This window comes from Eptesicus fuscus, chromosome 13 (assembly GCF_027574615.1).
Source record: "Eptesicus fuscus isolate TK198812 chromosome 13, DD_ASM_mEF_20220401, whole genome shotgun sequence".
NCBI lineage: Eukaryota > Metazoa > Chordata > Mammalia > Chiroptera > Vespertilionidae > Eptesicus > Eptesicus fuscus.
In genome coordinates, this window is record NC_072485.1 from 36,593,340 (window position 1) to 36,617,141 (window position 23,802).

Here is a 23,802-nt window from a genome sequence, read left to right on the forward strand (position 1 = left end):
GTGGGCATTGGCTTAAACGTTGTTAATGTCAGAGCATAGGCACCTACCGTGTGCAAGCACTGGGCTGTGTGCAAGGAACATGGAGGGATGAAGTCCCCTCAGGGCTGCACGCACACACATTAGTGTACGTGTGAGCTCAGGTTCATGGATCAAAGGGTTGCATGGCCAGGCCTATCTGTATGGAAGGGCTTTGTTGTGGTATAGCAGTCTCTGAGTTGAGTTTCAACCTCATGGGTTGAGGAGGGGACTATGACAGGGACTTAAACCTGAGTCAGCCGTGGGAGTGGGTTAGATTGGGCTCCCAACTCTAAAGGATGGAAACCACCTCTCACAGGTTTTTGGTGGTGGTGGTGTTTTTTTAAGAAAAGAAAATGTATTGGGTGATATAACTGAAAAATCCAGGAGGGCATTTTCCCATCACTGCAGTTAGATCCTGGCATTGAAATAAAGTCTTCATGAATCTCTTTCTTTGCCTCTAGACATTGTTTCTCTTTGCTTTGGACTCATTCTCACACAGGGATTCTATGCCACCAGCTCTGTAAACCCAGGGAAACGAAGGCCTCTTTCCCCATAGCACCAGAGAAATCCTGGGTTTGACCCGGATGGACTTAACCAGGGTCACATGTCCCAGTCTAAATCCGAAACACTGGCCAGAGAACTGGATGCTCTCATTGGCCACCCTGCAGCCAGTTCCTTCCAAATACATTGGCTGAGAGTAGAGATCTCCAAAACAAGAGATTTTTTTTTTATTATTGGAAGAAATGTGAGGCAAACACAAGGCACATAGGTACACTAAAGAGGAGGCAAGGGCAATGGGAAAGGAAACAGCCCTGAGCAAGAGGAACCCTGAGTGTCTTCCAGAAACAGAGACTAAGTGGAGAGCATTTGCCTCATTTTTCCTCCATCACTCAGGTCTCTAGATATAGTCACCAGCAGAACCAGACTCTGACAACACCTCAGACTCAGTCCTAACTGTGACTTCTGGGCCTTTAGAGATCGTAAGTAGAGGATTGCTGTGAGTAGTTGCCATTATTGTGGAAAGCCCCGCCGAAAACTGTGCCATCGTCCTGCAGTAAGGCTGCACTGCCAGCTTTGGGACTTCCGCTTGCCTCACATGAATGTTACCACGTCATGTGCTGGGCACTTTGCATGACCTGCCCAGGCAATAGAGCGGGGAGGTTAGAAAAACAGACTCTGGAGCCAGACTGCCTCGGTTTAGATCCTGTCTCCATTGTGCAGTTCGGTCCTGGGGCAAGTTGCATAACATCTTTTTCATATCTCAGTTTCCCCACCTGTAAAGCAGGAGTAACAATAGTAACTACCCCATAAAGGTATTATGAAGATGGGTTAGTATGTGTGAAGCATTTAGATGAGTGCCTGGCACAGAGTATGTACTGTATGTGTGCTAGCTACTCTTATTTTTTTATATCGTTAATCTCACTATTATTCAACTTTATAAAAGCCCTGCAAGATGTGACTAATGGTTTTCCTTTCATAGATGGGAACGTTGAGCCTTAGAGAGTTATGTGACCTATCCAAGATCAAATAGCTTGTAAATGGTAGAGCTGGCATTTAGAGCTGGCATAAGTCTTTCTGATTCCATATCTTCCCACCGTTTAGTGCTCTTCTGCTTAATATAAAGCATTTGTTCATTTATTTACTCATACATTCTGTAAGCACAGGGCCTACTTCATGTCAGCAGTGGGCCAGGTGCTGGGGATCCCTTCACTGAACTCTCTTGGTCCTATCAGAAATCCATTTTATAGATGTTCTCAGAGAAGCTGAGTAACTTGTCTAGGTCACCCATGTCCACCAGACTCTAAAGTACTTGTCCTCTCCAGGACACTGAGGAAGCTTGGCCTTTCTACTGTATTTCTTCCAGGAAACAAAGGAAGCAACCAGGCAAAAGTTTACTTCTTTTATTTCCTTATTTAAAAAAAAGAAAAGAAAAGAAAAGAAAAAGAAAGTGTAGGATGACATTTGTGTGTGGGTAGAATTCTTAGGAGATGTGCCTCGAAATGCAGATTTGCTTCAGATTCATCAAGATGCCCCTTCAGGATGTCACTGAGCCTGCGCACTGCATCCTGCATCAGCAAGAGACACTTTCTTTCGGAGGCCCTGGGCTGTATAAATTAAGCAGAGCAGTGATCGCTGTGGTTATGAATATAACTGTTTGATTAAGGTTCTATGCCGGCCGCATTATTTGTTTCACAAACCTGAGCTGGGCTGATTGGATTTCTCTCTCTCTCTCTTTTTAACATAAGTAGATTCAGAAATTGGTAAAAATAAAATATTCCACAGCTGAGAGAAAAGAATTAACTTGGGGAATGAGCCCAGGTGACGCCCACACACTGTACACTTTTTGCATTGAAATAAGGGCGGTGCTGCCTGGGCCCCTGCCGTGGGGACTTGCTCTGTAGGCAAGAGAAGAGGCGGGAGCTGGGAAGCGGTTATCTTGGGAGAGCATTGACTCGGGAGGCATTGTCAAGCAATAATAACAATAGTGCCATTTATGGAGCACCTACTATGTGCTACGTGGAAGGTGGAAAATGTGCCATCACCAGTAAGAGCATGGGAATTGAAGTCAGATAAACTGGAATTTCAGTCTTGACACTGAGTAGCTACGGAGCATGAGCAAATTATTCTATATAATAAAAGGCCAGCGACCATAATGGCATAATGACTGGAACGACTGATCGACCAATCACTATGAGGTGCATTGACCACTTCTCGGTCCCTCCCTCCAGCCCACAGGCTCTGATCACTGGATGGCGAACGGGGAACCACGGGGAACCGGGGTGAGTGGCGGCGGGGCAGGACTGGGCACTGGCGAGTGGGCGGAAGATGGCCCTGATCACAGGCTAGGCCTAGGGACTCTACCTGCTCACGATTTCATGTGCTGGGCCTCTAGTGTCTCTATAAAGAATACTTAAGCAGAGGCCTCTAGGCTGCCTTGTTGGAGTTGGATGGATGCTCATTGGTCTCTGAGCCTCAGTTTCCTCTTCTGTAAAATAGAGATAATAATAGCATTTGGTGAATACTTGCTATGTGCCATGCATGTTTTAGCACTTCACATGAATCCTCCTACCCACCCCATGACTATTATTTCCATATTTAAAGTCAGGAAAGTGCAGCACAAGAAGGATTAAGTAACTTGTGCCAGGCCACCCGGCTAGGCAGTGGTAGAGCCAGTATTCAAACCCAGGCTGTCTGGCTCTAGAGCCCACACTCCTAATATGCTATATTGTGCTCCTCTTACATTGCCTCTGGGGACTCGTGGGTAGATGAAATGGCAAAAAAATGTGCATTAAGATGCTTAGCAGAGTACCTAGCAGCCCAGTAAGCCTTCAATACTTTGAGGCCATTATTAGTACTATTATTACAGTTCTGTGGCCTGGGGATTGAGCTGGACACTCTGCAGAGGACTTCAGGAGGACAAACGCCTTTTGTCTGTTTCTCATATGACTTGATTTATGGACATTGATGGATGGAAGACCTGCCTAAGATCTCCTGAGCTTATATCAAAAGGAAAACCCACATGTGGTCATGTCATGAATGATGAAAAGCATCTCTCTGATCTGAATAATGAGTTGGATGCTTTCTGCCTCTTCCCCTAAGTGGGCGTTTTATGGCCTGAGGAAGACAGTAGAGTCTCTTGAGCAGAGGTCTCTGGGCTGCCTTGTTCGGGTTGGGTGGGTGCTTGTTGGTCAGAAAGAAGGCGTTTGCATGGAAATCCTTCTCTAGAGGCTGGGGAGGGCACTGAGCTTGGAGTCTCTGCTTAAGGGCTCTGCTGTTTGGGCAAGCCAAACTTACAGAGCCTCAGTTTTCTCATATGTAAAAAGAGGATAATAACATCTACTTCCTAGGATTGTTGTTATGGTGTATTATCAAACACTAAAACTTTTTGTAGTGCCCCAAACTATTGATAGGATTACAGTTTTGCCATAAAAATACAGAAATTTTTGCATTAATTTGCTGAATATACCCGCTCAGCCTAAATACTTCAGATTTTATTTTTTCTTCTTTTGCTTCTAGGCATTAAGAGTAGAAAGAAAAGAGAGATCGGGGTCTTGCCTTTGTCATTTCCTAGTGGTGTAGACCTGAGCAGGTTTCTTATTAAGTATTTCTGTTTTCAAATCAATTTTTTAAAAATTGATAAATGTTTACATTTAATAAAGTTGCACCCAATGCTAGATCCTGAGATATCCCATTGTTGAAAAAAAAAAAGTCATAAACAAAGACATGAACAGGCTTATGAGGCTCAGTTTTCCTTTCTGTAAAATAGGGGAATTAAGACTGACTTCACAGTGTTGCTATGGATATGGAAGGAGGAGACTTTTATAAGACCTCTGCTCATAGTCATGTGTCAGTAAATATTAATTCTCTTTCCCCCGACAAATTCTGGTTCCCAGACCTAAAGATTCTGCATGGACAAGAGCTCCACTTAGTTTCATTCAACAGCATTTACAGAGAACTTAATAGCCTGAGGAAAGATAGCTGAAGGTACAGGGAAGACCAAGCACTGGTGAAAAGACAGATAGGATATCTGCCCTTGGAGACCCTACAGCTCCAGGGGAATATAATTAGAGGAAGTCCTAAGGAGCTATGAGAGTGAATTAATACTTAACATCATCTGAATCTTATCTATTGGCCAGTCACTGTGCTAAGGACTCTACCTGCACTGAGTTGTCTCACTCATTTCCTGAAACAACCCCAGGAAGTAGATGGCACTATTACCCCATTTTACAGATGAAAAAGTTAAGGGTTTCAGAGTGTAGACTCATCCAAAGCCACCGAGCTACTCAATGATGGACCCTGGTTTCAAACACACTTCCACCTGACTCAGCACTCACTCAGCACTGTGCTTTTGGAATGAGCTTCATGGCATGAAACTGGAAGATTTGTAGTGTGGCCAGTGTGTAAGTGGAAGAGATGGGATTTGAACCCAAGGCAGCCTGAGCCTGAGCCCTGGTACTTAACCACCATGCAGTAGTGTCTGTGGGTTCTGGCTACCTGCTGCTTTCATCCAGAGATGTCAGTGTCTTTTCCCACAGAAAGCAGTTTCTTGAAAATTACTGATGAATATAAAATGCAGGGGAGGCACATGAACATGATGGATAAGAAGTCACCTTTCTGTGTGCTGATATTTAGCCTCCTGCAGGCTCCATGCCATGGTGGGGGATGGGTAGAGTTAGGAAAAATGATCTGATAAACTGCCCTGACCTTCAGTGCTGGCATCTGTTTCAACAAAGTAGACTGCTCCCTGTGGGAGCCTTGAGATTCATTGTCTTGATTTCCTTTTCATGGCATCCTCAGCTGTTGATAAAAATACCATTATGCCCACCTCAGTGATCAGCTGTCTACCCTGTACAGTTTGGAAAATGTCAGCTCAAGTTTAAAGAGAAAGATCAGAGTGTCCAGAGTGTCCAAATTACACCATGCCCCTCAAGACTCCGTGACAGCCCTGGGTAAAAGAGATTGTCATGTACCCCAAAGAGAGAAGTTGTCTGCCTCTAGCCTCACTACCTGTGAAATCTATATATATAAAAACCTAAGGGACCATTACAACAGAACAACCAGAACGACCAGAACAACTGGTCACTATGACACACACTGACCATGAGAGGGCAGACACTCAATGCAGGAGCTGCCCCCAGCCTGCAGGCCAACCTCCCAGTCCCTCCTCCCAGGCCCGTGGTCGGCAAACTGCGGCTCGCGAGCCACCTGCGGCTCTTTGGCCCCTTGAGTGTGGCTCTTCCACAAAATACCATGGCCTGGGCGAGTCTATTTTGAAGAAGTGGCATCAGAAGAAGTTTAAGTTTAAAAAATTTGGCTCTCAAAAGAAATTTCAATCATTGTTCTGTTGATATTTGGCTCTGTTGACTAATGAGTTTGCCGACCACTGCCCCAGGCTTGGACAGAGAACTGGGAGTGGCTGGTGGCAGCTGTGGGGCAGCGAGGAAAGGAGGAGGCGGGGAGGCGGGGAACCTGATGACCCTGATTGCTGACCAGGCCTAGAGACCCCACCTGTGCATGAATTTGGTGGTAGCGGGCCTCTAGTATTAAAATAAGTTGTCTTCCCTTGGAGCTTACAGAAGAGACAGATATGCAAGCAAATGATAACTCAGAGTGAGTCATGAGGGCTAGAAAAGCTCAGAAGAGGGGCCCCTAATCAAAACTGGGGGTGGTGGTTAGAGAGGCTTCCTGGGGAAGGTAACTCTAATCTGAGTTAACCAGGTAAAAGAGTGAAGAAAGCCGTCCATACAGAAGAAAACCAGCTTGTGCTCAGCCATGGATTTGAGACAAGCAGTGAGCAGTGTCATGAGTGGCTTATAATTAGCCTGTTAACCTTGGTGCCTTTTTAAAGAGAGGAGTGGAGAGCTGTGGGTGCTGCCCTGAAGTGGTGGGCCAGGCCAGATGTTGAGGAGTCTTGTGCTGTGGGAGTGGGGAGCCACTAAAAGCTTTATAGCTGGGGAGTGGCCATGATCATTTTCTTTTAGGAAGCTCACTCCAGCTGATAGATAGCAAATGAATTGGAGGGGGGTGAGCCTGCAGGCTGGGACACTAATGCTGGCTATGACCCTGGCCAAGGTGTCCACGGAGGAGGGTCTGAGCTAAGGTAGTGACAGTGGCAGTGGTGAGGATCCCACAGAGATTTAGAAGGTGAAAGCTAGAGTACTTGGTAATCATCATCAAGTTGTTGAACCTGCAAAAGAGAGAGGAGACAATGGTGACTCCCAGAGGTCTGGTTTGATTGATTGGGTGGGCGGTTCTGGCAGCAGCTGGTGATGTTGTTGCAGTAGCATAGGAGAGGGAACAGAACTGAGGGCTGGGGAGCAGGGAGGCTTTGGGTTATGTATTATGTTAGACTGTCAGAGGCTGGAAGTTCAGGGAAGAGTTTGAAGCTAGCTATTTCAGCCTCTACTTGATTGACAGGGAGCCCACTATTTTGGGAGGCAGTCCCTCATAGAGCTTGGCAGGAAGGACTCCTTAAATTGAACTGGTTTTTGCTCCAGGTGACTTCCTGGCCTTGGTCCTGATTCTTCCTCCTAGACCCTCTTCTCTCCCCCTCCAGCTGTTTGAAGGCACAGTGGTGTTCTGCCTATTGTTTTCCTTTTAGGAAATTCCCCAAGAGGAACGAGGGAAGGCTTGGGGACTCAGGCTGCCACAGTCTGCCAGGAACCTCGGCAGAGCATCTATAAAATCAAGGAACCTCATTTTTCAGATAGACAAATTGAGGCAAAGAGAGGGGACGGGACCTTCCAAAGACACAGAGTGAGTTAACAGTAAAGCTGGGAACAGTCCTGCAGTGTTAGGCTACTACGATAGCAGGTCCTTGGATGTTTAATTTCCTAGCTATAGCTTGTGTGGCACAAGTGACAAGACTTAGAGAACTAACAAAACATTTGTTGTATTGCACCTGGACTCCTAGACACACACTCTTTTTTAAGCCCCCCTCTAACTCTTCTTTCCAAGCTAACAGCCTTGGTCCTCTGCCTACCCCCATAGGGACAGTTTCTAAACCCTTCACCATCAAAGAAAGCCAGGGCCAACTTTAACTTGCTCCAGAGACCTCAGGAGGAGATCAGCCTCTACAATAGTGTGATGACCCACAATCCAGGTGTCCCTCCTCTGGACCCACTCCAGCTAATCAGCCCAGCATGACCATCACCTCCCTTGTCCTTAGTGCTTTACCTCTATGAATGCAGCCTACTGCATTTCCATGAGCTGCTTATCTGCTCCAACACTCTGTTGAACTGAATTCCACCCCCCACACTCACACTCACACACACACACATACACTCCTCTCTTACATGTCAGCTATGTTTCCTTGTTGATCTGGGACTTGACCTAACAGTTTATGGGTCAGACCATTTTTGAAAAGGCTAAGAAGGTGACAGTGGAAGGAAGGAAAACTTACTTGGCAACCAGAAAGCTTTCCCAGGACAAGTTCTGCCCTGAGGTGGACACAGCTTTCAGCTGGGGGGAGAGCCATGTACCCAGAAATGATCCACCCTGTGGCTGCAGCTGGCCTTTCCCAAGCAATCTGTTCAGATTTTACAGGCAGGGACTTTGTCTAATCCATCTCTGCATCTCCAGTATCAAGCATGAGGCCTACCTGTAGTGACCTTTTTGAAAGGAATGAAAGCAGGGAAGCAGGGAGGGAGAGAGGGAGGGAGAGGGAGGGAGGGACTGCCACGTCTCTTCCATGCCTTCTTTGGTGCCCCGTCACACAGCACAGCCCAGTGCATAACTTGCAGGGCATATCATTTACAAGCAGATGTTCATTAACAAATATCGCAGATTCATCCGCAAAGAATGACAAAGTCTTGATTTTAGAATTGCAGGGGACTCTCACCACCTCCTCCTCCTATCTGTCAGTTGAGAAAACTGGGGTCAGATAGGTAACATGCCTTGCCCAAGCTCATACAGCGGTTAGTGGCTGATACAGACAAGAACAAGAATGAAGTTTGGGTAAATATATGTTGAGCGTTCGTTCTTCTGGGTTCAGACGGTGGCCCGGCCATGTTGTCCACACACCACGCTTCGAACAGATACCTTTCAATGCTCTTGGCTTAGTTTGTCTGTAAATTATCATGGTCCTGGGAATAGAGAGCAGTGCTGCTTACCCCCCTTTGGCAGAGACTCTGACACTTTGCTCTTCCCTCCACTGTCCAGTCCAAGATATCAGGCTGCCTCTCCCCCACTCCCACCCTAGGAGAGCCTTCGTGGCTGGATGAGGAATCCCATGTGCATTTCCATGAAGCCTGGGGATTCTGGTTCACTCTTGTGGGTGAGTGCTCTAGCACTTGGCTTTCGAAGCCCTCTGAATAGCCCCGAAGGTGCCCGCCCCTCTGGCTCCAGGCTCTTGAGGAGAGGCTCCACCCTGGTCAACCTCTGCTCCTTAAGGGGCCTTTGTCTCCCAGCCTGGGGGCCTTTGCTTTTCCCGATGCCTAGAATGCCCTCCCCTCCGCTATCCACTTCCATCCTGTCTGTACTTCAGTGCCCCGTTCAAGTTCTTGCTCTTCTTGGCAGCTTCCCCACACCACTCCGTCCGTCTGTCCGTCCATCCGTCCATCCGTAAGCTGGAGTAGCCTTCAGGGTTGCGGCTACTGCCTGAAGCAGGCTGCAGAGGATGGGCGCAGGGGGCATCTCTGCCTCCCTCTCCTCCCACCTCTCAGTGTGCTGCTGTGTTAACAACTAGCCAACCTGTCTGGAAGGTTAGGAGCAAGGAAGCCTGGGTGACCTCTTAGGGGTCAGCCTCCTGTGACAGAGAAGGGCAGAGAGCAATTTGAAACTGGGGATGGGATGGGAGAGGCAAACTGACTAAGATCTGCTGACTGGACTGCATGCCCCTGAGGGTCGCTGGGTCCTGTGCAGGCATGTGGCTGGCTTTCCGGGCCCCTCCTGCCAAATGCCAGTTGTGCTTCCCCGTCCCTGTAACAACCAGAAAACACCCCTTCCCCGTTTCCAGGCTCCTCTCTTTGAAAACCACTGTACTGTACAATGTCCCCCCATTACTATTCCTCAAATACAAAGCACTTTAACAGTCTGAGTGTTCTCCCAAAGGTCTGCCCTGACTAAATGAACAAGCCATATTGTGACTTCAGGGTCCTCCTTTTCACTACCTAACAAGACTAGAAGGGCAGCCTGGCTGGTGTGGGTCAATTGGTTGGTCTGTTGTCCCATGAACCTGGAGTTGCCGGTTCAATTCCCAGTCAGGGCACATGCCCTGGTTGTGGGCTCAATCCCCAGTAGTGGGCGTGCAGGAGGCAGCCGATGGATGTTACACTCTTACATCGATGTTTCTCCCTCTCTCTCCCTCTCCCTCTCCCTTCCTCTCTAAACATCAATTTTAAAAAATTAAAAAAAAAAACCCTAAAAGGGCAGCCTCAGGAAGCCCCACAGTCTGCTGCCCCTCCCCCTCCGTGAGTCCATCAGGGTTTCAGGCTAAGTGCCATGTGGAGTCCCTGCACACTGGCCACGACATCGAATGAACAGAACAGCCATAAAAGAGAACAGAAAGCATTTGTTCAGGGAAGGGATCAATGGGCAGAGAAAACACCACAAAAAAGTCAGCCCCTCACCTCATGCTCAGACTGGTGGTTCCAGTTTGGACCTCACTGTTTTTATTCATTCTGGGTGGAAGCAATAATAACAACGGCAGTCATTATCTGTCACCCTTGGACAGGACTGTGCAGTTTGCAAGGTGCTTCCAAATACATTCGACAAGTGATGAAGCTGAAACTCAGAGAAGTTAAATCAGTTGTCTGCGATTGTACAGCTTGGAGGAGGCAGAACTGAGACTGGAAGGCAGGCCATCAGATTCTGGCTGCCGACTGCAGTGACAAAGAGCTTTCTGGCCTCTCCAAATTGGTCGTGCAGGCCAAGGTTCATTAGCTAAGCTCTCAGCACTGCTCCATCACCATCCCGAGTCAGTGGTAGTCGATGGCATTTTAATGGAAGCCAAATAACTCTTTCACTTGGCATTCTGAGGCAGCTGGAGTTTTGTGTTCTATGATAATTAAATACCAGCATCTTTCATATCTGACAATCTTTAGGGCCCGATTAATGACTACAGTGCACGCTGGGGTCATCGTTAACTCCGAAGCAAGGAGAACTTCGGGCGCCTGTGGGCTGTTTTACAGGCTTGGATGAGGGGCACCGAGCCTGGCACCCTTTCTTGGAGCCAGTGCTGGCCTTAGATCGCAGGGCTATTGACACATTCGAATTCCTTGCCTGAGCCAAAGTTCTGGAAGTTTATGTCTTTCTCTCATGAACATGCTCATAAAAGAATAACAACGTACTCCGCTAGCAGTCTAGCAGCCAGGCGTCTGCAGTGGGTCTGGGCCCTGCTTGTAGTCTGCCCCTGCCTGGGTCATGCTCACGTGGCCACCAGGAGTATTCCTCAAGCACTCCCTTGCTCCAAGCCCATCCAGGGGACCCTCTCACCCTCCTGATAAAGGCTAAGTCCTTTCTCTTGGTACCACCACCCAGGCCTGTCGCCAGTGTGTCCACCTCCCCTCCTGTCACTGCCCCTCACAGCCATCACACTCCTTGCAGAAGTGCCTCAGAGGTGTCGCTCCCTCCTTCTCTCCCTCCCTCTCCTCTCCCTCCCTCTCCTCTCCCTCTCCGGCTCTGGACCCTCACCGGTGCATCTTCCTCAGCCTAGAAGGCCCTTTAGATACAGATCACATGTCACTTCTCATGCAACCTTCCCTGACCCCACCAGCCAGTCGGGAAGCGCCTCTGCTCCGTGAGGCTCCGGGGGGGGGGGGGGTCTGTAGGCTAACAGGGCTATAGTAGCTGATGCTTGTGCAGTGCCCTCTGTGTGACAGGCATCGACACAAGCACTTCATGGGCCAAGAAGAGTGGACTCTGGAACCAGACTGCCATGACTTAACAGTTTTGGAACCTTGGGCAAAATGCTTAGTTTCCTCACCTACAATGTGGGGAATACAATAGCACCTTCTTTATAGAGGTGTTAAAGGGTTAAATAAGCAAAGCAGGTAGAGCCAGTCACACAGTGAGTACTCAATAAATGTGAACTATTATAATGTCATTATAATTACTGTTTTGCATTTGGTATCTGTTGGGATGTCTGTTATTTTTACTAGACTGTGAGCAGCTCACAGTCAGGAAACTTCTTTGTTTCATCTCTGAGTCTCTGTGCACTGAGTCTGTGGCAGCCCTTCTTCCTCCCCTTCCTTTTACTAGGCTACTAGGATGTGTTCTAGCGTATAGGTAAGGAATTGGAGACTCTGAGAACTTCAGTGACTTTCCCCAAGTCATGCAGCTTGTCAGAGACAGAGCAAGGCTGAACATTTGCTCTGCAAACACTGGCAATTTGTCAAGGTTAGGACTCATCTTCACCTTAAAACTCATCCAGTCCATGCACACAGTGGAGAGCTGTTTAATTTTTCTGGTTGACTGAACCGCCTCCTGGGCCCTCTCTCTGGGGTACACCTTGAACCCAGGACAGAGCCGCACCCCTATGTGCTCTGACGTGCTTGTCTAATGCAGAGAGGGGCCCCCATCTTTGAGGACATGGAGCCCCCCTGTGTTCAGTCCTGAGTGTCAGGCTGCAGACGTTCTCTTGGCTTCTGTTCTGCGTTTTAGGAAGGTTGCACTATAGCCTGGTCTTAGGAAGGTTGCACTATAGCCACCTTCCTAAGACCAGGGCCCCTGGAAGCCAGCAGCTGCCCAGAGTGGATTCAGCTGTCATAAGAGAGGACCATGTTTCTGTTAGACGTTTCCCTGCTGTTTCCCTTTCAAGGTTTCTTGCTTTGGAACCCCTGTCGTAAAGGCCGTAGAGTGACCATCAGGGTGATGATTTAAGCACTTTGCAACTTATTCAATCAGCATGACTTTATCATAACCATGGAATTCATAGTTACCATTTTTTAAAAAATTGTTGTACTAGTATGCAGGCACTGTGCTAAGCACTTTACATGCATTCTCATAATAATCCTACAAGGTGGCTATTATCTCCATGTAGTGATAGGAAAACAGAAGCTCCAGAGAAGTTAAGTAACTTGATCAACGTCACACAGCTCATAAGTGTCAGAATCAAAACCTGAACAGGGATTACCTGCCACCAGGTGCCCAGGCCTCCACGCCATCCCTTTCTATTACCTGCTGCTCTGCCCGGTGCTCTGAAGAAACCTCACGATGATCTTGGTTCAGGGAAACACAGCCTGGAGGATTCGGTCTTTGGGATTTTTGTGCATCTAAAATGAAAAATGTCTGCAGTGTTGGAGGGAACAAGGAAATAAATATATTCAACAACTTGTAGAGGAATAAAAACACCTTCCTGGAAAACCAGGCATGTAAAACTCAGATAAGCAAGTGGCCTTTACTGACAGGTGTGCAGTGTAACAGTGAAACGACTCGTATTGGGGCTTGATTCAGAGATACACTTGGGGGCTATATCTGCGAGAAGAGGATATAAATTGAAATTTAAAGCACAGCTTTGCGATGTATAACGCTTACTCCCAGGGAGCAGGAAAGAAGCCATTGCTTGTCCAGGCAAGAAGTCCACCTACCTCATTGGCAGTTCTGTCCCCCATATTCTGAAAATATTTGCTGGGAATATAGAGATGAGTGGCACATGGGTCCGCCCCCTCAGGGCACAGCAGTCCACTGTGTACTTGGCACTTGAGCAAAGGATATCGCTTTCCATCATCTAGAAAGTGGTGACATGGGAATGTGTGCACCCTTTCACAGGCACACAGACCGGAGACCAGGGAGCTGAGTGAGTTAGTGGGGGCCACCCAGCTAGTGAGTAGAAAGCAGAAGAGAGCTCCTATTTCAGGCCATGTCTGTCTCATTCTTTCACTGTTGTATTCCCAACACCCGGTTTACAGGACCTGGCACAGAACAGGCACTCGGCACGTGCTGAATGAGGGAACTGGTTCTGCGTGTCCCTCCAGAGATGGAAGTGTAAACTGGGGAGGGAGAAAAGAAGGCCCCTCACTAGCCTTCCCTCCTGGCCATAGGAGCAGAAAGGACACTCCAGTGAGACCAGAGGAAAGATTTACTCCTTGAGAAAGTCATGTCTTTTTTGCGGGGGAGGAGGAGGTTGAGTGAGCTTCCATTGTTGAGCTGAGGCCCAAAACACAGAGCCTTTCCCTTGGGAAGCTGGAAAGCATCAAGGTCCCCTTCCCAAGCATTCTCACAGTGGAAGGGGTGAGGGAAGGGAAACAGAACCCAGCTGAAGCATCTGGAACTCTGGCTCCAGGCAAGTAAGTAAAGGCCTGCGTGGGTCCACCGCCTAGAGAGCCCATGATGGTCTATCACCTTTTGCAAACAAATATCCTCTACACTAGCCTTATCCTCCTGGACAGACAGCCCAGGCCACTCACACGAGCCATTCACTCAGTAAACCCGTCTGGAGCACCTGCCTAGATCTAGGATCTGTGAGCACAGAAGGGACAGGACTTTTTACAACAGCCAGAGTAGGCAAGCTCAGGGGGAGAAGGAAAAGGTGAGCAAAGCAGGTCACCTGCTGTCAGCATTCAATGGAGGAAAAAAGAACTTTAGGGAGGATAAACCAAGGAAGGCTTTCCGAAGGCGGTGGCAATTGAGCTGAGCTTCAAAAAAAAATGGAGAAGGATTTGGATCAGGATGTTTCCTGTCCCCATAGGAGAATTAAAATCTCATCATTTCAGGACTGTTGGCAGTGCTTACAAATAGTTATCAAGCCAGAGCCTTTCCGCTTAGTCACAAAGCAGAAGTCTGTAGGCTTGCAGGCAGCCCTGATCTGAACCAGACCTTCCACGCTTACTGTCTACACTGAGGGTCTCTTCCTACATTTGGCCATGAATTAAGATGGTCAAGAAGATGTCTGTGTTTTCTGCAAAGGCACCATGGTTTGGTAGGCCGGATTCAAGCTTTGGATTAGTAAGGACCACTCACTAGTTTTGTAAACCTCAGCTTCCTCATCTATAAAATGGGAATGACAATAATATTGCCCCCTAGGGATTGTTGTGACCATTAGAAAAGTTAAAGCTATGAAAGTGCACATAGTAGGTGCCACATGGCAGTGACTATGAATATCAATTAGGTAAAATGTCATGAGGAGGTTGGCTCCTAATGCGGGGCCAGGAGGAAGGACTAGGTCACTCTTGTCTGCTGGCCTCTGATGACCACTGGACGGTAGTGGTACAGTCCCTCTCGCTGCTTGGCAAGCTGGACTGCAGCCAACAGCCTGAAGGGCCACGGGTAGGGGGACACTCAATCATCCCAGGAGGCCACTTCTGCTGCTGGCTTCTGTCCCAGGCTCCAAATGCCTCCATTAAAGTGTAGCCTGAGGACAGCTAGACAGAAACAAATGACCCTGCACATTCCTGCCTTCTGCCTGGTCTAAGGCTGTCTGTTCTCTGCGTGGGCCCCTCTGCCTGTTCTGCTGGCTCCCAGGTTCTCTCCCCTCCCATCAAGGGGCCGCCCGTAGGCACCCTCCTGGTCCAGGACCACAGCCTGGCACATCCTCAGAGGGTACCCTGGGTACCTTCCTCATTGGTGTTGAGGTTTCAGCCACTGAGCTGCCTCAGCAAATCCCTTGTCCTCTCTGGAAAAGTGGCTGGAGTGGAGGGTACAGGGAGGGAGCTGATGAGAGATGAGGCTGGAATGACAGGTGTGGATCAAACTCTGAAGGACTTGGTACACCTCAAGTGGGCCTTATCCTGAAGGTAACAGTTTGTACGAAAGAAGTGATCGCTCAGATGGGTCTCTATTTCCTTTTTTTCTGTCCCTGCCCTCTCCTCCACTCCCACCAGACTTGCTTAAAAGATTGGGTTTGCATTAGCATAATGCTTAAAAGATTGGGTTAGCATTGGGTTAGCATTAGCATAAAAGATTGGGTTACCTAAAAAGCAGAGAGTGATGCATCTCCCACTAAAAATAACCTTAACAGTGATAGCCTCACACTTAACTGAGCTTGACAGTTTCCAGAAAGCGGTCTCCTGGGCCAAGGAAGAGCACAGCCTTTGGGATACCACAGCGCCTGGTCTGGGTTCTGTGCTCCCTGATCCTGTCTCCTCTATGAAACACAGGATTCTCATGGGGAACTAATGAAGAGGAATGCTTTGTACACTGTGAACTTCAGAAATATTTCCTTCCCATCGGTTGCCTCATTTGCTGTCACTGTAGCTCTGATTCCCTTAATAAGCTCATCCCCATTTGACAGGTGAGAAAACTGAAGCTCAAGGAGGTTAAGTGACACAAATTATCTTAGTCTTAGGCCTGTTGAAACTGAGCAGTGGCCCTGATGATCTCTGAATCAGCTTCAGGCTAGTCTTCCCTTTTTTTTTTCTTCTTTTTTTTTAAAGAATAGTGTGAGTTTGCAACCTAAGAGCTCTATAGTCTTGTCCTGTAGAATCTAAGAAGTCCAGCAGCTACCCTTCATCCCTCTCCTTCCCCTCAGTTCACAATGGCAGTGCTCCTTCTGGGACAGCTGTTAAGGTCCATGATTTTAACCTACATTAATCTCCTGATCAAATGCTCAATCAACCATCTCCTTGGAGTTCTCTTCCCTATATGCTTTCTCTTTTTTTTTTCCAATATGGACAGGCTGAAAAGTTTTCAAGTCTTTCAGTTATGGTTGTTGTTTTTTTGCTTATCAATTCTTTCACTCATTTCTCTCTCCTTGTATTTTACTATAAGCAGTCAGAAGGGACCAACTCACTCCAACACTTGGCTTAGACGTCTCCTCAGCTAAATATCGCATTTCATTGCTCAGGACTTCTACTTCCACAAAACACTAGACTATAAACACAGTTCAGCCAAGTTCTTTGCCACTTCATAAAAAGGATCACCTTCTCTTCATTGTCTGATAACATGATCCTCATTTCTGCCTGAGACCTCATTAGAATTGCCCTTCGTGTCTATATTTCTACCAACATTTTGTACATAAATCTTTATCTATTCTCCAAAAAGATGGGAGTTTTTTCTACTACCCTCTTCTTTATCTGAGCTCTCACCAGAATCTCCTTAACAGTCCCTTTATGGCAATACTAGAGGCCCAGTGCATGAAATTCGTGCGGGGGGAGGGGGTTGTCCCTCAGCCCAGCCTGCACCCTCTCCAATCTGGGACCCCTCGAGGAATGTCCGACTGCCCTTTTAGGCCTGATCCCTCTCACAATCTAGGACTGCTGGCTCCCAACTGCTCACCTGCCTGCCTTCCTGATTGCCCCTAACCGCTTCTGCCTGCCAGCCTGATCACCCCCTAACCACTCCCCTGCCAGCCTGATTGCCCCTAACTGCCCTCCCCTGCAGGCCTGGTCCCCCCCAACTGCTCTCCCCTGCAGGCCTGGGTCCCCCCCAACTGCCCTTCCCTGCAGGCCCAGTTGCCCCCCAACTTCCCTCCTCTGCTGGCCTGGTCACCCCTAACTGCCCTCCCCTGCAGACTTGACTGCCCCCAACTGCCCTCCCTTGCAGGCCTGGTCCCTCCCAACTGCCCTCCCCTGCTGGCCTGATCACCCACAACTGCCCTCCCTTGCAGACCTGGTCCCTCCCAACTGCCCTCCCATGCTGGCCTTCTTGTGGTGGCCATCTTGTGTCCACATGGGGACAGCCATCTTGTGGGTTGGATTGACGGTCAATTTGCATATTACTTTTTTATTAGATAGAATAAGTTTTCCTAGCAGGCACCTCAAAACTCTCTCACACATTCCCCATTACCCAGTCCCAAACGGCTTTCACACTTCTAGGTACTTGTCAGAGTATCACTCTTCCTCTTAATACCAGTTTCTGTCTTAGCCTGGGTGGCTATGACATAGTGCCTTAGACTGGGTGGTTTAAGCAACAGACACTTCTCTCTCACAGTTCTAGAGCCTGGGAAGTCAAAGATCAGGGTGCCAGTAGATTCTGTGTCTGGTGGAGCCCTCTTCCTAGTTTGTAAACAGTCGCCTTCTTGCTGTATCCTCATGTGGTGGGGGGAGAGGGAGCCAACTCTCTGGCCTCTTCTTAGAAGGGCACGAATCTCATCATGAGGACTCCACCCTCCCGTCCTCATCCAAACCTCATTACCTCCCAAAGACCCCACTGCCAAATGGCATCACATTCGGACTTGGGATTCAACCTATGAATACAAGGGGGAGACACAAGCAGCTGTCCACTGACCACGCGTGTTTGTGCCCTAGATCACCCAGGCGGCCTGCAGAACCACTCGCGGCTCCGGACGCCACCACCTCCACTCTCGCACGCCCACACCCCCAACCAGCACCACGCGGCCTCCATCAACTCCCTGAACCGGGGCAACTTCACTCCAAGGAGCAACCCCAGCCCGGCCCCTACGGACCACTCGCTCTCCGGAGAGCCCCCTGCCAGCGGCGCACAGGAGCCAGCCCACGCCCAGGACAACTGGCTGCTCAACAGCAACATCCCCCTGGAGACCAGGTACGGTGGTTGGCGGGCTGGGGCTGGGGCTGGGGCTGTGGCGCAGGGTTGGCAGGTGGCCAGAGAGCAGCCTGGCTGAGACCCCAGGGACTCAGAAAGATGGGGTCAGGTATGCAGCCTAGGGATGTGGCTCTCTGGCTGCCAGAGATGGAAGTAGGGCATAATGAGCATGGACTTGAGAATCAAACAGCCCCTGGGTCCAGGACTAGCCTGCCACTTGCTAAAGGTATGACCTTGGTCAAGTTGCTACACCCTCTGGGCCTTACTTTCCTTGGCTACACAATGGGGACGTACTGGCTGGAGCAGACCATTGTAAGAGATGTGTGAAGGTGTCCAGCACAGGTATGTGGTAGGATCAGGCTGTCAGTCTGTGATTGGGTCCATACCTCCTCCCTTCCCTACTATGATGTGGTGCCCCTATGCCTGGTATGGGGCCTGCCTGGCCTGTGGTGGGTGCTCAGTGAATGCTCTGCGTCCTCTTCTGCTCCCCTCCCACGACTCTGCTCTCCTGCTGGCCCACCCCCTTTATACTCAGGAGGGTCAGTGGCTAGCTCAGGCCACAGAGGCAGTTGATGCACAGTTAAAATTTGAACCCAGTTGCCCGACTCTGTGTGCAGTGCTATCTCCCTAGACCCCAGCCACCATCTTCAGGTCTCTCCTGGCCTGGACCTGCCACCTCTCCAGCCCTATGCAATACTTTCTTCAGCTCAGGGACTCAGTAGCTGGCCTCCTTCCCTCTGATTAGCCACTTTCCAAAATTGAAATTTTCTTATGATTATGGAAACAACAAAACTCCCAGGAGAAAAGAGAGAGATATCAAGACTAAAATTAGATTTACGCATCCTCCTAACCCTCTGAGACAAGCAGTATGAACTGGAGATAAAGTGTCCCAGGCTGGCACCTCTTAACCCTCTACCCTATTTCTCAAAGTAGTGGGGAACATAGATCCTATTATCTCATATTCCTGCCCTGTATCAGTGGAGAGGACAAAATCATTCTGCATTTAACGAAGGGAAATTAATCTATACTGGAAAGGGTACCCATCTGACTCTGCCTGGAACATGATTGTGATATTTGCATGTTGAACCTGTGGGGTTCAGTGAGAGAAAATCAATGTCCTTTTACTCCACTTTACTCCTATGGAATCATTTCCCCAAAAGCAAATTTCTCAGAGAGACAGCCCTACCTGCCCCATCTCTAGTCTCTTAATTACCATTGCTTTTGTTGATAGCCTTTAAAATCATGTGTGATGTATCCCTCTGTCCCTCCTTTGCTATCAAAGGGGTGGGGGGAATAATTATATGTCATCCCATCCAAAGTATCTTAATCAGATCTCTATTATTTCCAACGTGCTTATTGAATGACTGTGCATGGCTGAAAGAAGCCAGCAAATAATCAATGGTTCTGATTCTCTGCATGAAACATGGCGGCCACTCCCTTGGCTTAGATGCTCATTTTTATCACTTAGGATCAAAGTAGGTGGTTCTCCGATTTTTCAAAGGAACAAAAGGTAGAAGAAAAGCAGCAGGGATGTTTTCCTGATGCGTGAAGTTGGTTTGAGATGTGAAGGTGGCCCCATCTTACTTCTCTTGCCTCACCAGCCAGTCCTCACCTCCCTTTCTGACCTTCCATCCTCCCACATTCATTGCTCAAACCACATGGAACCTTGATTTCTTTTTCCCTTATATTTTATTATTCAAGTAATAAATGTGCTGGAGAATAGTTAGGAAATGAAAATAAGCAAGAAAAGAAAATCACTCTGATGTATCACCAAATGATAACCATTGTTAACATGCTGCCATATACTAATATACACCATTTTACATATATCCATACTTAAGCATATAATATTCACTATATGGTATGATGTGTATGTACTAGTAAGTGTACATACATGTGTATTTATCAACCTTCCCTCAATATCTCATCCCCTCATGCCTCAGTGCCTTTGCACATGCTCTTGCACAACCCTCTGCCACGTGTCTCTCTGGGCCTCAGTTTCATCATCAATCAACTGAAGACTTTCTACGTGGCCATCATGTAACAATCATAACAGACACTTCACTGCTTGGTCCAGCTAAGTCCTACTTATTCTTGAAACCCAGATGAAATGTTTGAGATAGACTTCCTCTGTGACCCTCCGTGCCTCTAAAGATGGCCTAAAATGGGGAGAGGTACCTAATATAATGGATAACACAATCAGAATTCTGGATCTCAGTACTGACCTTCACTGGTTGATGGCGCAAAACCAACAGAGACAGTTTAAGAAGGCTCAGTGTCAAGTCTGGCAGATAGAATCACAAGTAATTTTGACCATCATGGTGAGGTAGGAAGAATATGGGCTTTAGAGTCAGATGGACCTGGATTCCTATCTTGGCTTTACCACTTACTAGCTGGGCAAGTTCCTTAGCACCCCCCGAACCTGATTTTGCTATCTGTAAATTGGGATAAAATGCATGCCTCTCAGGTTGGGAGGAAATAAATGTGAGAAGCACATACACAGTGTCTAGCATTAAAGACATACTCTAAAAGTTATTTCCCCCTTTTCCTCCATATGTGTCTGCTTCCCATTTCAATACTGAAGAAAAAGTCGCTTGAAAAATATTTATTGAGCCCCTACTCACCTGAGGAGTTGAGAAGAAATAGTAGGTTGTACCTCTTCTCCACTCAGAAGTAAGTTTGGTCCTGATGTAGCAAGTTGTCCAAAGCTCGGGTTTTCGGTCAGACACAACCTATGCTCAAACTCCTACCCCAGTGCTCACTAGCTAGGAACTTAGACTTTAAATTGTTCCCTTAAAAAAAGGGAGGAAATATGAGTAGCTTCCTGTTCTGATTGTCTGTTGCTGCATAAAAATTGACTCCAAAACTTAGTGGCTTAAAAACCGCCAGTTTATTATACTTCACAGTGAGAGTCAGGATTTCAGGAAGGGTGCAGCTGGGCTATTTTTCTGCTGCATGTGGCATCAACGGAGGTCAATCAGTGGCATTTAGCCGTTAGCTGGGCTAGTCTGAAGGCTCCAAAAAGGCTTCACTCACATGCCTGACACAACACCTTGGGGGAGACAGCTAGAACGCTGCACTCAGTGGGACCACTCTCCCTCTATTGTGGTCTCAGGGTCCCTCCACACAGTCTTCCCAACAGGGAGTTGTACTTCATACTCAGTGGCTCAGGGCTCCATGGCGCTGAGACAGAAACCATTGATCCTTCTAAGGCTTGGCCATATTCTGATGGTCAAAGCAGTCATAGGCCAGCCAGCTTCAAGGGGAGGGTCAACAGGCCTCCCTTCTCAAAAGGGAGACGTGCCCAAGAATTTTTAGATACTTTTAATCCAATTTACCATCATGCCTCACAAGGCTGTAGTAGCAGATACATAAGGTAATGTCTGAAAATGTCTTAGCACACAATATGTACTCAACTATTTATTATGCAGTATTTTCTTATTCAGTAAATATTCACCAAATGCTCACTGTGTGCATAACAGGTAAGACGTGTCATAGAATAGACACTTGCAGTAGGATACGTGCTATGATAGAGGTAAGCACAGAGGACATGTGTTTTACTAGTAATTGCCTTGGGATCCCCAGCTCACAACACTGGGCTTGCATCTGGATGGGTGCTTGGTAAATATAAATTCACAGGTGAAATAAGAGAATGATAGAACAGAATGAATAAATATACTCACCTGAGACTTGAGTGGAACAAAGGGAAGACTTCCCAGTGGACCTGGTGTTGTGTGACCGAGAGTTGAAGAGCAAGCAGGAGCCCCCAGGTGCAGCTGGGGAGGTAGGGACAGCCTGAGAGGCACAGCCTGAACAGAGGCCGAGGTGCCCAGTGAGCAGGGCCTGTCTGAGAGAGTTGTCCTAAGCAGCTTTGCCAAGCCCCACCAGAACAGGGAGCCTCCAAACGCCAGAGAAACAGTCATGGGCCTTTCCCCAATTGTCAAATGGAGTCTGTGTTGAGAGACTAAAATAAATAGCTAAGAAAATACCACCACAGCTGGTAGGATGACCAGAGGGATTTAGAGTTCATGCTGGCAGGAAAAGAAAGGCTAGCAGAGGGACAAAGGAGAGCACAAGGACTTGGTTGACCCATTCCTTTCTCCTCTCCTTCTGTGACTATGGCACTTCCCAAGGGTAACTGAGTCCCCGAGGGAGGAAACCAGGCCAACCAGTTCTCCATATAGCTGGGTCAGATGTTTCTTTAAGGCCTGCAGGAGCATCTGTGGTCCATTCTGGTGGAAGCCATGTGTTCAGGGTCCCAGAAACCCTGACCCACTTCCTTCACACTCTGCAGCAGCAGACACTTAATTGATTTCCCAGGGACTATCTTATTAATAACCCGTCAGGCTCTTGTCGGATGAAGGGGAAGCCAGAGCAGAGGGCTGCCAGACTTCGGCTCTAGCTCATCTGATCTTAGGCCTGATTTGCGAGCCTGGGGCCCATTGTAGGGTCATACTCAGTTTGAGGAACTGCCCTGCCCGCCCTCAGGGATGGAAGGCCATCCTCGTGGTATCCAATGCAGCCCTGGTATGGTTCCCAGAATGGCACAAATGAACTTCTGGTGGACCAGGCCAACACCCGATCATCACAAGGAGTTGGGATGGATAGTCATCCCTGTCATGTGGTGATTCAGTCACGGACATGCATAAGACACAGAGGCCATATAAGAAGCTCATAGGCCAGTGTGGGAGGAAATCCCGTAGTGAATGAATGAAGATGGCACTCGGAATAATGCTCTGACTCAGGGAGTGCTGGGGGCTAGCAGGAGTGTGTGGCTCCCTCTGCGTGGCCATCATGTAACAATCATAACAGACACTCATAGGGCCCTTCTGGGTGCTCTAATGAGCTTCCAAACAAGGAAGCTCATTAGAGACTCAGTGCCCAGGATTTCCACTGGGGCTGGTCCCATCGGCACTTCTGCCTGGCAAGTACCCAAATTCCAGACTCCCAGAAGGAGAGCATGTGTTCAGCACAGCATAAACCATATTTTTTGCACAAATTATTCAGGCACAGCGACTCAGCCACTCTTATCAGTTAATGGTGGGAACATTCCTGGAGCCTAAGTTTCTAGACACCAGCCAAGGGCCAACCTTATAAGCAAGCCTTTGAAAAGAGAGCAGTCGGGACCACTAGCTTGACTCTTTTCTGCACAGGTAGGCAGTCTTATTGTCATCCCACTTTAGAGATGGAGATGGACAGAACATTTAATGGGGAGCCTTAAGCTGGGAGTCAGGACACCTGGGTTTTAGTTTCAGCTCTGCCACTGATTGGCTTTGTGTATGGCAACAGGACACGTGTCTCTCTGGGCCTCGGTTTCATCATCAATCAAATGAGGCCTTCTAATTTGACCCAGAACTTAAGTTTGAAATGTACAGGGTAAGGTTCTTTTAAGGCAGTAGTAGCATTCTGAATAGGCAGGGTTTAGTAAGTGAGTGTGGGAGCTCTTTCAGGAAACCTGACACTCCAGCACTCTAGAACCCCTCGTTCTGTTGCACTGCCTCTTCGCTTGTCCTGACAGACCTGTACTTTTAAAATAGTTGTTCTCTCTCTTTTTAAAATAATGGTTTCTTTTAAAATATAAAAGTAAAATGAAAAATCACTCAATCCAGACACTACAAAATCCCCACTGTTAACATCTTGATCTTCTTTTCTCTGAACATATTTGATTGTTTCTGATGGGTTTTACAGGATAGCTTTGACTCACTGAGAACATAGTCCTAGGAGAGGGATGCAGGCCGGACTCGAGATGTTTGCTGGGACATGCCATGCAGCCTGCCTCAGCCGCAGGGAGGCAGCCGGAGCCCGGCCCTGGGCCCTCTGGGCAGGGGCAGTGAGGGCCTGCTGACACTTGGCACAGGGACTATAGAAAGACTGGAAATTCCCTCCTGAAATGTGGGATTGGAG

General features: G+C 48.1%; 1 protein-coding gene across 4 annotated transcripts in view; it reads left to right on the top strand.

The window, feature by feature from the left end:
* Nucleotides 1-23,802, top strand: part of TENM4 (teneurin transmembrane protein 4) — a 377,541-nt gene that overhangs the window by 137,049 nt on the left and 216,690 nt on the right. For all 4 annotated transcript variants that reach the window (XM_054725404.1, XM_054725405.1, XM_054725406.1 and 1 more), the window contains one exon: nt 17,643-17,898. In XM_054725404.1, coding sequence (XP_054581379.1) covers nt 17,643-17,898 — 256 coding nt within the window. The remainder of the gene's footprint in view (nt 1-17,642; nt 17,899-23,802) is intronic.